Source organism: Ylistrum balloti, unplaced genomic scaffold (assembly GCF_031769215.1).
Source record: "Ylistrum balloti isolate Yb309-2 unplaced genomic scaffold, AGI_CSIRO_Ybal_v1 Utg369752, whole genome shotgun sequence".
Classification (NCBI taxonomy): Eukaryota; Metazoa; Mollusca; class Bivalvia; order Pectinida; family Pectinidae; genus Ylistrum; species Ylistrum balloti.
The window spans coordinates 295,140-308,946 of NW_026781955.1; the positions used below are offsets into that span (position 1 = coordinate 295,140).

The window sequence follows — 13,807 nt, forward strand, 5'->3', positions numbered from 1 at the left end:
TCTTGTATGGGTAAGAACTATTTGAACCACAGATATCAGTGTAAGTAGAGCAAGTATTGTCCTCCTCCTTGCCATCGTGATGATATTGACTGTATGAAACAGGTCTGTGAAGACAATAACAGCTAGATTTGTTTTTTTAAATTAGTGTGTTTTGCATCAATGCTTTGCCATAAATTTTTATGTTCACACGCCCCGATGCTGTTACATGTATCGATTACATTACAAAGCAAGGTCAGGTGAACACCACACACTTTGTTTTCATAAACCTGCATTATTCGTTACACTTGAAGACCTATACAACAATGCACTGAAGTAATAAACATAGTGTACAAGAGTCATTCTATTTCAATTAAAAACCAATTTATTTATTTATTGAACTCTAGTTTCGATTTGATGATCAGTATGATAACAACTATGAACAATTATAGAAAGTGCACTAGAATAAAGTAAGGACTGCAATGTCCCATGACTGGAATAATGTGACGTATATAACGTACATGACGTTTGTGACGTTAGGCTATCAGATAAATTGTACTGCTCTTTGGAATTTACATGGAAATATTATCATTGATGTAGAACAATTGTCCCAGGGGACTGTCGCTATTGTTTTATATGTTTGTTGATGTTGATGAGAAATCGTAACATGGAAATAACAATTATGACAATATCTCTAAATGTTTTTACCAAGGGAACGCCATTTAAAGGATTTGTGGCATGGCGACACACGATCGATTTTCCATTTTTTGGTTTTCAGTTTAAATTAAATAATGAATCTAAAGTACACAGTGAAACATTTATTTTTCTTGAAAAAGATGACATATGCGATTGCAGTGCCACCTGCAAGAGATTTCCTGACATTCTTATAACCGTACTGCACTAAATATTCGAAAGCTAACACAGGGAATTCAAGGGAAGATTCTTCAATCTTAGTCCTTCGACCTCTTAGACAGTTCAGACTCGTTTCGTACACGTTTTGCTAAATCATTTCCTGTATTTAGCCACAACTTCATTCTACCAACGGAAACTTCTTTTTGGGATCTGATGAAGAGAACACGGGCCCACATAAGCAATTAACGTTTGCCAAAACAATTTTAAGCAAACAGCTGATATTACATAAAATAGTTTGATGTCAACTCGGTTTTGAAATAGAAAAAAATCTTAACTGTTTTAATCTAGAATGGTAAGATTAATAACCCATCGTGTAATAGGGATATATCTGACAGCACAGGTTTCCTCAAGGCGCTCTCCTTGGTCTAGTCCAATCAAAATAATATGTCTGTATCGAGTTTTTTTTAATGTATATGTCTTGTTAGATGAAAAATAAAGCTGCGTTGCTTCGTTAAGATTTACAATTTTATATTTTAAATGGGAAATCCTGTTAATAATACGGGTACATACGACAACAAACTCATATGGCATCCTACTTACTTCAAAATAAATATCAATTAAAAAATAAAAGATGTCATTTTTTGAAACTGGTTTTCCTGTTCAAGTGTGTTTTTACATATAACGTCTACATTGAAAACCAATTATTACGTAGAACATCTAAAGGTAACTATGTATGCTGCTGAAAATGGTCAATATGTTGCCATATGACAAGTTAACGGTGCGTGAGATAATGGAATTCGTTGTATTTAGTGTAGAGCTGCTTTAAATAATTTGTTTTCATTAAAGTACCCTATCATGCAACACCTTATTTGAGAAAGATATATTAACAATTATTTGGAAAAAGCAGGAGACTTCAATTGTCAGAATTAAATATGACTGCTTATCTGTCATTTGGTTGTTTGATTGGTTACAAATATGCACATCTAGGTCTAATACAAAAAATCATGTAAAAACTGGAGAGCGATTAATCCTACACTTAATAAGTTATTTTTTGTTGTATGATTCTACCATGTACTCTCAGTGCTTTGGTATTCAGTCAAAATTAGAGGGTAGACGAAAAGCAGTCCAAAACTCTTGGCAGATGGGGGGCATGATTGCTTTTGATATGCAATTTGTTTTAAAATCATACCACATTAGCCGATTATCGTATATCATTTTAAAGGCCATTACATATGCTGTTTATCAGCGTAACTGGATTGTGATTTGAAAGAAATTTTCTTATGACCTAAGTCAGAGAAAAGGCCCACAGGGTTCCTTTTTTTCTAGTATCGGTGTAGGTGGCACTGCAGTCAGAATAATGGTTCAACATGTGTTTAACTGTTGTTATAATTTTTGCTTTAATGCAGTTGGCTAATTTAGATAAAAAATATTTTCACAAATATTACAGGCCCTTTTTCACCCTTTATGCAACATCTCTTGTGCAAAATTTCAAAAGTAATGAAAATTGTTGGTTGACCAGTTTCCGAGCCTTTCGTAATCAAATAGAAAAATAACCTTGAATATAAAGTGAAGACTTATCTCAATCTTACACCACTGTGTCTTTTGGTTTTGAATAAGATATCGAAATGTTTAAGGTCGTGAATGGCCTGTACCCCAAGACCCTAAAATAGAAAGTTTGCTGACTTTTTATCTTCTTGGCTTGATGCCTTTTGCCTCAACATCATATCAACGATGAACATAGTAGACAGAAATACTAGGAAACTACTGTGTTTTGGTTTTATAGAAAATATCAATTGTTAACGCATGTGCAAGGACTGGAATCAAACGTTGTATAACCATGAACATGAAAGAGGGGTCACATTAGATAACGCCCTGTCTTTGTTAACGCTGGAGAGAATGGTCTTCTGATATGAACGCTTGTTAAATATGTAGTTATATAACGTTTTGTAGTCCAATCCCATTTGCTTAAGACTGATCTTTGCCATGGATACGAATGTTAACAAAACAACCGTTCCTTCATTGTTGAAATGCTGCTTTTGCAATCCTTGATAAAGTCAATGCTCAAGATGGGTCAATTATTTATTGTTAGCTCAGTTACCTCCTGTTAAAATAATATGTGTAATTTCATATCCCAGTGGTTCAGGGTTATCGTTTTCTCCGTTCCACAAAGATTTGTTGTGTGAATCAATACTGGTGCCTTTTATCGTAATTTAGATTTTTAGAATCGCAATATTTTAGCCTCCTTCTATCATTCAAAAGGCAACATGTATCGTGTCGTATTTTATGATTATTTAGAATTATAACTTAAGATAAATTAGGTTTTCAAATTTGCCGAAATAGGACAATATTTTCTTATTTCAAGGCGATTTTCCGCTTTGTGATTGAATATTCTTTCTTTCGATGTTATTCGAACGATAATGAAGCCAAGGTTTAGCAACGATCAACATAAGACAGACAGTGTCATTGATCAGTTGGCAAATCAGGTACTCGACCAAGTGAAATGAACTCCGTAAGTTTTCAGAGATAGACGCATAAACGACGTCTAAGAAATGACATCTTACAGCCCTCATTGCTAGATGAGTCAGAAGAGTTATAGCACAGTCAATGATACGTTTGTAATACAAGGACATTTCATATAGCACAAGAGAGATCCTGACGTTGCTATGATCCAGCCTTTTGTGAGTGGAAATTGAACAGTGCCAAACATCTCGAATTCTACGTCTCCGATTTCCACTTGTGAAATATCAGCATACTAATTTCTTTTCTGATAGATATTCCCGAGCTACATGATCAAAATGTTTTTTGTTATTCAAAGACAACATTACGTATAGACATGTAAGTAATTTAAAGGATTTCTGAGGAGCTCTTTCAGTTTCTAGTGAAAACGTATGTTCGGTCATGAAGGGACGCAATTAATTACCTATCATGAATGCGAAATCAATAAGTATTCTGTTAATGATTTTTTTATTTACTGCGAAACTTCACTTATAGACCACTTCATTACAAAACCATTATTCAATTGTTATAAAAAAAACTAGACGTATACCAAGTCTGGCATCCTGCTATTAAGATTCGATTTGTCTGAAACCCAAGGTGATATTAAAGAGAGGTTTCACTGTTACAGAATATAATTCTTACCAAGACCACATATAGGATTTTCTTGAATACATTATTTCATTGATTCTATCAAATTCCATATCATAGTACTTTCCTCGAATTGTCTGGAGTTCCTTACCAATATTTGGTAAAATAAATAGCAGAGAACAAAGATTGAAGGGAGAATCAGACAAGGAATGAAACCGTCACGAACCAGAAAAAACAGTGCGTCATCACAAATAAAGACAAATTACTACATGCCAACTTTGCGAAAGGACGCGTATTTCAAGTTTTGAAAAATCGTGCTATATTCATTGGCAATATTATAAAATATGTGATGTTTAATTGCGCCTGTTACGATACAAAACATCTATATCATTCATGTATTTTTTAATGAAAGATAGAGTGTCAGAGAATATTCTTACATTCATTTGCTACGTAGTCTTTCAATAATTTGATTTCACATTACAAGTTCTAAAGCGATATAGAATATAAAAACTAGGTTAGAAAATAAACCGGATACTTCCTCGCCTCCACTTGAAGCATATAAACATTTTCACGAAATATTCATAAGATGGACAGAGCATGGGATGAAAAAAAATCAACAAATATGTATTAGAGATTGCAAATAATTGACACAGCTGGTGTACATTCAATACCAGACATTCCCTGGAACCTGCATGTCACGTTTTAATTCATTCGAATAGTTCTTTAATACTGATTTGCTGACGTCCTTTCAAGATTTTCAGATGTATGAAAATACTAGTTCACCTCTTTTTGTAGATTTGACATTTCTTTCAATCAAATCGAATTTTCTTGTGTTGCCTCATAGATTTCCAAATTAAGGAACTTCACAGCATTAACTGGTTTCAGAAGGATGAAACAGTGGTATGATGCAGTTTGGTTCATTGTTTGATTCTACTGTATCTAACTTTGTATTGAAAAGTGTATCTTTTGTATAACAATAAAAACTGTAGGTGGTTTTCATTTTAAGGGTCTGATGTTTGTTGTTACCTGCCACGTTGTAATAGTACGTGTATATTTAATATTCAGGTATATTAAACATTGCGTAGTCATAGAGGGACGTAAAAACATTGTAATGCAGATCAATTAATTATTTGGGACTACTATATCAGATTCTAAATTTGAATTGAAATATGCTGTTTACTTTTATGTCTTTTGTACAACCAAAGGGAGATTACTTTTAAAGTTAAAATGTTAAAAGAACGCACTCTTATATGGAATGACATTTTCCCTCTGCTTCAAGACTCCAAAAAAGGATCAGCATATCATAGAAGACTTTGGTCATCGATCTTATTTATGAATAGAGCAAAATATTTCTTACAATCCATACTGTAATCAGTATGTTATACTCAATTTGTAGACAGTTTTACTCATATAAGTTTAAAACATCAACATTTTAGGTATCTGGATTGACACAAATTATAGGCTTATCACGTTCTTACTATCAATGTCAGTGATCATAAATCACATTATCCATTATGTCATGGATATAATGAAACACTGTTCAAGGAAGTGCCGCGAAAAATACGATCGACAAAATAACAGCAACAACAAAAAAGAAACAGAAAAAGAAACCATCCAGAGCATCACAAGCATTTGCCCAGGTATAAATATCATTTTCGTCCTCTTTGACGTCACTTCGTCCGTCAAGTGGTAGTTTGGATGGTTCAGAATGTTTCTGCGCTATAGTTAGGTGTTGAGAGTCTTGGACGTCAACCTTCAATTTCTCCTTCTTTGTATTATCCGTGTTTGGTTTTACACGTGTCGAAGAACAAGAACGCATCCACCGACTGATCTCGATAACACGTCGCAAGTATTGAGGAAGGTCTGTTTTACTTGTGCGTTGATGAACTCGCACTTGGATAGCAGTTACCATAACGATGGTAGTACCTTTTATCAGCAAGCTGATAACAAAAACAGCCATGTAGGAAGTAGTGCGAGAGTTGATAGGTAAGGACGAATTTATAATGGTAAAAAAAACAGCGAATGCTACATATGCGGTCATGCTGTATCCCAATTTTTCTCCACTATTGGCAGGAATAACGAATGTGAAGATGTCCAGAAGAGACAGCAAGATAATGGGACAGAGGAGAGAAAGAATATAATACTGGGGTCTTCGATCCAGTGTCAGTAAAACAACGACGTTGCCATTTTGTAGCATAACCTCGGCTGAGTCGAGGTCCCAAACACTGCTTTCTTTATAAGTATCCATTTTCAGCGCGGGTTCAGATAACTCGAATTTCACGTCGAGTGGTTGTGATGCCCATAGCCGAAATACCAACTTGCATACTTGAGTGTCAAATGGGAATTTTGTAATGTCTATATCACAATTGGTCTCAAACACTTCAAACGGCCTCCACACTATGTTTCCAGTGTGCATTATCGTCACTTGGATCACTTCGTCGCCTAGTTCCCTCAGTTTGTTGAACCCATTGTTCAATGAGACGTCTGGCTTCCATACTTCGTTCTGAGGCATGTAAATATAGGAAATGTTATTGAAATCTTTCTTGTTCCAGGTCAAAAACGCGTCATGCCACTCTAGGGTCAGATGTGCTGTCGTTGCTAATTTCCCTTGCACCTCATTGAGACTGTTAATACCGTATAAATCGACAGTAACGCGTACATTGATTGGCTGTTTTAGACTTTCAAAAGGTGGGACGACTTTCTGGTAGTTACGTTTGTTCAGTAACTCGTCGTACAAATTCTTGAGGTCCATTCCTGTCTGGGTAAGACCTATTTGAACCACAGAAATCAGTGTAAATATAACAGTTAATGTCTGCCTCCATGCCATCTGCATGATGCTGACTGTTTAAAACAGGTCTGTGAAGACAATAGTAACTTGTTCTAAACTGTTTTGTTTCAGTGTGTTATTCAAACATTTTTCTCTGTTCATCTTGACACTCTCCAATGCTTTATTGATGTATTGTCATGTGAACACACAGCCATCACCGAATTGACAGGTCTACTTTCTCTATGAAATCCCTACTGAAGCGTTCTGATTATTCATAGTACGACAGAGCTCTCTAAATAGATATAAAAAAATGTACAAATAATCAATCTGTAGCAAAACATAATAATAAACTCAATGCTTGCTTTGATGACCAACATGACAATAACCTCAAATAATAACAGAAATGTACCAGAATTGATTAAACACTTCAATCTCCCTTGACTGATATAATGTTAGATCAATATTGTAACATAATCAGAGAAGGTGATACCGAATATTATTAATGTTTTTTTGTTTGTTGATATTTATCAGAAATCATGTCTAACAAATAAATATTGTGATGACTATACCTCTTAATGGCTATACTGGGAATGTCATTCCATTATGTGAATTATTTTTAAAAACCGATGAAAATTGTTGGCACCTCATTTTATGAGTTCGGCATATTTAAACAGAGCCTGAAGTCCTATTTTAATTTCAACGATGACTGGTTTTTTAATAGAAAATAACAAATTGTTAACGCATGTTCAGGTACTGGAACCCAAAACCTTATAATTAAAACTTGTTGCTCTAGTTTTTCTTGTTTAGGTGCTACAAATGTGTTTTAACCGTAATATTAACGATTAAGACAAACGGTAATTAGGATTACGTTAAATATGAAAAAGGTACGAAATGATTTTTCATGGAAAACTGGATGTCTTTATAAGTACTTAATCAATTGTGAACAGGTATCTGTTTTGATTTTTAATCTTGATGATAGTCATTTAGAAAAAAAGCGAAAAAGTAAATGCCTTATTACACAGAGGCCATCCTTCACTTAAAGCTTTTAATGACACTTCTAAAATTATTGGTGATATAACGAATATTTTAATTGACTGTTAGGCAGATGATCGACATAAACATTGGATATATCCATGACACTGACATATCAAAACCTAAAATTCAAATTACCTGCTGAAAAAAAATTCTGATAAAACATATTAAATGATTGTTAAAGTAAGAGTATTTACCAAGCAGGAGAGAAAAAAAGTTTAATTGTCTGAAGCTGGCAGCTGCTCAAATCCAGTTTATGTACGAAACGTGTAAGTGTGTTTGGACATATTCTTTCACAGAAATAGTAAAAATACATCGTTAGTACCATGTGTTTGTTAAAATGGAGTAAAATGACATTCTAGTACGATAACTGGGTACTAACCAGCCTTTTTGGACAAGACTAACCTTTGTCCAATATACAGCTACGAACAACATAAATACTGTCCGCCTGCTGAGCATTTGAGGAAATGTTGCTTTTGGAATCCCTGATCGACTTATGCTTAGGACGGGTAATTGATTCATTGATGACTCAGTTACATCATGCAAAATTAAAGGTAATATGTGTCGATGAATCGAGGCTAGTAGTAGTAAATCTTAGAATAATCAGTTGAGAGAGCTACACTTGCTGTATAGAGAAACAGTAGATATATTTTCGGTGATAATCATTTCAGTTTTTTGTCATGTTTAGCAAATTGAAAAACCTGTTTTGAGAGATACCATTTAATTAATGTGTAATTATTACATATATATATAATAATAAAAATACATATATGTATTCAAAACAAAGGAACACAAATGATATAAAATATAAATATAAAAGAATTCACTGCTTTATGACACATTAGATGTTTGAACACAGATACGGGTATGGTTGTATTTCCAATTTACCGTTCGGTGAGACAAGGCGTCATCACCTTCATTATGTGTTGTTAACATTGACCAACACCTTTTGTGTTCCTGATCCTTCTGTTTGTTTCGGTTAAGCATCAGATCATGATGCTGCTTTGATTCTGCCTATTATGATTTGAGATCCTACTCGTTGTTTGGTTCATAAGATACCAAATCTTCCATGTTAGGTTTTTCAAAAATTGTTTATCGTCTCTAACATTTTCTTTCATGTTTTCTTTTTCTTAAAACAGCGATATCTTCTATGCAAGGGACTTCGCTCTGGAAATACAGAACTGAAGTCCCTCCCTCCAAGTCCACCCCAAGAATGCACCATTCTATCTTCCCTGTGTCCATGAATTTACAATGTAAGAAATATATATATATGTGTTTGAATGGTAGAAATATTTGACGCCGACGTACCCTCCCTTGGCAACAGTTCCAGGTCACGTAATGTGCTCACAATGATTAATTAGATTCCATTTAATTGAAAACATGCATGTTTTCATAAAATTTTCTATTAATGTTTTTGTCTTTATGTATAATTATAATTTTAAAATTCAGTTAATGTTAATTTTTGCTGATAAGGTTTTTTCAACTGAAAGAGAGTAGATGGAAACTTGACAAATGAGGGCACAGCCCAATTAAATATCCGTTTCAGTGCAAAGTAATCAGTTTGCAACAGCGACAAATCAAACAGACAACAGACCATGGCACTATACGCATCGTTATCAGAAAATTATTATTTGTTTATCTCAGTGCTCGAGATCAAATCGTTTACCCAAGAGATAAACGCTGTCGCCATTTTCTGTTATAAAACATTTCATATAGTTACATATTAACGTGGGTGTTCTGATTTTTCTTGTTGTCACCTCAGCTTTGAATGTGGTTTTAATATAAATGCAATACAAATGTTTTACTCATACCGACTCTGATAAAAATGTGACAAAATCAAAATGTCACCAAAGTATGTCTTGGATCTAGGACATTTAGTTTTCAATAACGGTGTTGCACCAGAAGAAATGGAAACTAAGAGGTGGTACAAACATGTTATGAAAAGAAAATATACTCTGCTAATGAATTAATTGTTCAAAATATACGACAAATTCTGTGTGACGTGTTATTGTGTTTTACTATACAGATACTTACAAACGTTTCTGATAATGTACAGTGTGTAAACATGAGTGTTTTGGAAAGTAACCTTACAACATATGAGTTTATGAAACTTTGAAAATAAAGATTCTTAATACCAAAACGAGAATATCAACTGTACGTCTAACTCAACATAGAAGGAATGAAAGAAACATTAAAAAATGAATTACTTAAGTAGATGCAATTGCGAAAATACCTTGAAGATAAACCCAAATGTACCAGAAATGGCTTTGTTGACGACACCGACCATGTAACGTAAACGTAAGCAAATTTAAATTACTAATGTCAAATCATCATAGCAAACACGCCAGCATTACCATCGTACACAAAAAAATCATTGTCATAATTTTATCAGCATTTTCCCTCTGAAATCATACTAACGATTATAAAACGGTTTACCAATCTTCTTCGTCAATCTGCATCTCTCAACGTAAGCTATACTTCGGACCTATGTGTGGTTCGATTCCTTATCCGGTGGCTTTTGTTTTACTTTGCTGACATATTTGTGTCCTTTATCAAATTGTTTACCCTGGTTACTCTCATTGAATTGCAATGAGCTCCCACATTAAGTTGGGTACCATATAGCCATACACTGCTACACGAACACACTACTTCATAATTACCTTGGTAAATCCTGAGGCAATAAACACAGCAATCATCTCTTGAAACCCCTAATGTTTTTTTCTATTTTCTTACGTCTCTCATTTTTCAATGAAATTGGTACATAACCACCCCAACACCCAAAAAAGGAAAAAAAAAAAGAAAAAAAGACAGAAATATCACAATCTAATCATGAATATTTATTAAGATTGAAATCGAAATTACCGCCCGTATCGCGCAGCTTCTAGATATGATAACCACCGGTTTATTGTTATAAAACAAACAACCTTATTCAGTGACTGAAAATATTGACAAAATAAACCGTAAGCAAAGTCTGCATGCTTAGGCATTCTCACTATTCAGACCATCTCGCTATGAAGACTTCCCAGCCCACAAGTGTTTTTAAATAGAGCGTTCACTGCAGTAGAACATAATTCATTAACACTTACATCAATTTTCTGAAACTTGATTCCATTGATTCATGTTCAAGAGTACTTTCATCTGACAACAAGACAAGACCTTTCGACACTTTTCGGCAAAACGAATAGTGAAGATCAAAATATAGCATGATGTATGAAACCGTCATTTCCATTGTAAATATAAAACTAGAGTCTACAGGTCATCGCGTCATCACAAAGGGTCACAAACTGCTAGGTAACACTAAAACGAATGCATGTATAAGAAAACGTTTTAACTACGGATTATGTTCATCAGCAAGAAATTATATAATGTGATTTTGTTACGACAGGAATAATGTTCATATCAAAATTATGAATATCTTACCGCAGATTTAGTTACTTTCTAAAGAAAGATTGTTTCTCAACTGATATTTGTATGTTCATGCTTAACTTGCCAAACGGGGAAAACACTCAATACCGAAGTTAGATTTCTATATCCGATCGCTTTGCCATCTTATAGAGGAGCAACTCAGTTTAAGCAATTTCTTTATTTCAACTTTTTTCACTCAACAAGTTCTAATACAGATGTATAATATGAAATTAGGTTTGGAAAACAAGCTAAAACAGTGTCTCTATCCCTCACTTTGATGCTACAGCAATATGTGAATATTTACACTAAACTTCGGTGAGATGGGACACAACATTTGATAACAAACAATATTTATGCCAGTCTCCTATTAATGACAGCAAGAAGTTTCATTTGGAAGCAAAAAATCGTATATCATTACCTACATAGTTTTCAATCTATATAGTAATTTATATACATAGAAGAAATAATAATTAGTTTAGTGTAGGAGGCTTAGTTCTCTTTCATTACTACAACGTCACATGAATTTCTTAAATTTCCAAGCTTCCCCCACTGCGATGGATTCTGAGTGCGTCTAGTTTCTCTCAGACTTAAAATGAAATATATGTTTATTGCTAATATTGGAATTTCGAATTTATAAATTAGTAAACGTTAGGTACCTGCGTTTAGCGGCACTGACGGGTCCTTGCTTATCAGATATACAAATCATATGAAATCTATTGATTTATGCGGCTTGTGCTATCGAGATTTTTACATCTTGTTTTTCTTCACTCGACAACCAGGTTTCTCAGTTTAGTCCCATGTCATCACAGACAAGTCCTCGAAGGACGAAACAGTTCTATAATGCAGTTAATCCTGGGTTTTCTGGTTTTTGTTAATTTGTGATATTCAAGGACAATCTAAGGGAGATAATCCTTACTATTGAAATGTAATGAATGAAACAGTTTTATTTCCTCAACAAGAATTACTCCTCGTATCACACAATTATTTTGTATCGCTGTTATTGACAGGGCAAGTTCAATATAGCCCATGCAGTTATCAAATTGTTTACGCAAACTGTAGACATTTAAAATAAAGCGACTCTTAAACATCACAACTTTCAAGTGTCTGAGATAATACAGATCTGCTAATCAGTTTACAACGGTCCTTGTTTTCAGTCACGTGATCAGTCGTTTCGTTAATACAATGATGCAGTGTTCAAAGAAATACCGCAAAAAAATATGATAGTCATAAAAAAAGCTGCAACAAAGAAGAAACAGAAAAAGAAACCATCTAGAGCAGCACAAGCGTTGGCCCATGTATACATATCGTTTTTCTCTTCCTCTTCATCCTCACTTCGCTCATCTAAGGGTAGTTTTGATGATTCTTTCTTCGATGCTGGAAGGTGTTGGGAGTTGTGGACGTCAATGTTTGATTCCTGATTGTTTACGTTATCCGTTTGTGGTTTTACACGTGTCGTAAAACATGCACGTATCCACCTACTAAACCTGATAAAATGTCTCAAGCACCTGGGAAGGTCCTTGTCATTTCGACGATGATGCAGTCGAACTTGAACAGCAGTTACAACAACAATGGCAGTTCCTTTGACCAGTAAACTTACGACAAAAACAGCCAAGTAGGACGTAGTGCGGGAGTTGATAGGTAAAGACGAACGGATAATGGTAAGGAAAACGGCAAAGGCTAAATACGCGGTCATGCTGTACCCCATTTTCTCTCCACTATCGACAGGAATGACGAATGTAAAAATGTCTAGAAGAGACAGCAAGATAATAGGACAGATAAGGGTAAGCAAATAATATTCGGGCCTTCTATTTAGTGACAATAAGACAATGAAGTTGCCATTTTCTAGAACAATATTTGCGGAGTGGAGGTCCCACACACTATTTTCTTCGTAAGTGTCAAGATGCAGTGTTACCGGTTCGTTTAACTTGAATTTCACGTCTTGTGGTTGCAATGTCCATAACCGAAATATCAACTTGCAGACTTGAGTGTCAAATGGGAATTTAGTAATGTTTATATCACATTTGGTCTCGAACACTTCCATTGGATTCCATATCACTTTTCCAGTGTTCATTACCGTCACTTGGATCACGTCGTCGCCTAGTTCCTTCAGTTTGGTGAAACCATTGTTCAATGAGACGTCTGGCTTCCATACTTCGTTCTGAGGCATGTAAATATAGGAAATGTTACTAAAATCTTTCCTGTTCCAGGTTAAAAATGCGTCTTGCCACTCTAGTGTCAGATGTGCTGTCGTTGCTAATTTCCCCTCCACGTCATCCAGACTGTTAATACCGTGTAGATGGAAAGCAACACGTACAGTGATGGCCTCTTTTAGGCTTTCATAAGGTGGGGTGACTTTCTGGTATTTGCGCTTGTTCATTAACTCATCGTATAAATTCTTGAGGTCAATTCCTGTCTGAGTAATAACTATTTGAACCAAAGAAATCAGTGTGAGTAGAGCAAGTACTATCCGCCTCGGTGCCATCGTGACAGTGAAGACAATGGCAGTATGAAATCGGTTCGTATTTTAAAATGGTTTGTTTTAATCTATTTTTCAAATCATTGTCTGCATCTTTTCATGTTACGTTTCTGTGTCAATATCGGTGACAGTACAATCATTGTCAGGTGGACACATGATGTCCTTTTGTATCTTTTCTGTATAAATGACATTGATATCAAATCGCAGGCCCAAGA

At 34.7% G+C, this 13,807-nt stretch overlaps 2 protein-coding genes across 2 annotated transcripts; both read right to left on the minus strand.

The window, feature by feature from the left end:
* Nucleotides 1-5,452: 5,452 nt before the first annotated feature.
* Nucleotides 5,453-6,745, minus strand: LOC132543300 (acetylcholine receptor subunit beta-type unc-29-like). The gene has a single exon (XM_060206788.1). The coding sequence runs from the start codon at nucleotides 6,743-6,745 to the stop codon at nucleotides 5,453-5,455; it is 1,293 nt and encodes a 430-aa protein (XP_060062771.1).
* A 5,545-nt stretch (nucleotides 6,746-12,290) lies between these two features.
* LOC132543301 (acetylcholine receptor subunit alpha-like) lies at nucleotides 12,291-13,598 on the minus strand. The gene has a single exon (XM_060206789.1). It carries the CDS (start codon nucleotides 13,596-13,598, stop codon nucleotides 12,291-12,293), a length of 1,308 nt encoding a protein of 435 aa, XP_060062772.1.
* Between the last annotated feature and the right edge of the window lie 209 nt (nucleotides 13,599-13,807).

Bases quoted from the DNA above. Each gene is read 5' to 3' on its own strand.
- LOC132543300 (XM_060206788.1), bottom strand. From the start codon at position 6,745: ATGCAGATGGCATGGAGGCAGACATTAACTGTTATATTTACACTGATT.
- LOC132543301 (XM_060206789.1), bottom strand. From the start codon at position 13,598: ATGGCACCGAGGCGGATAGTACTTGCTCTACTCACACTGATTTCTTTG.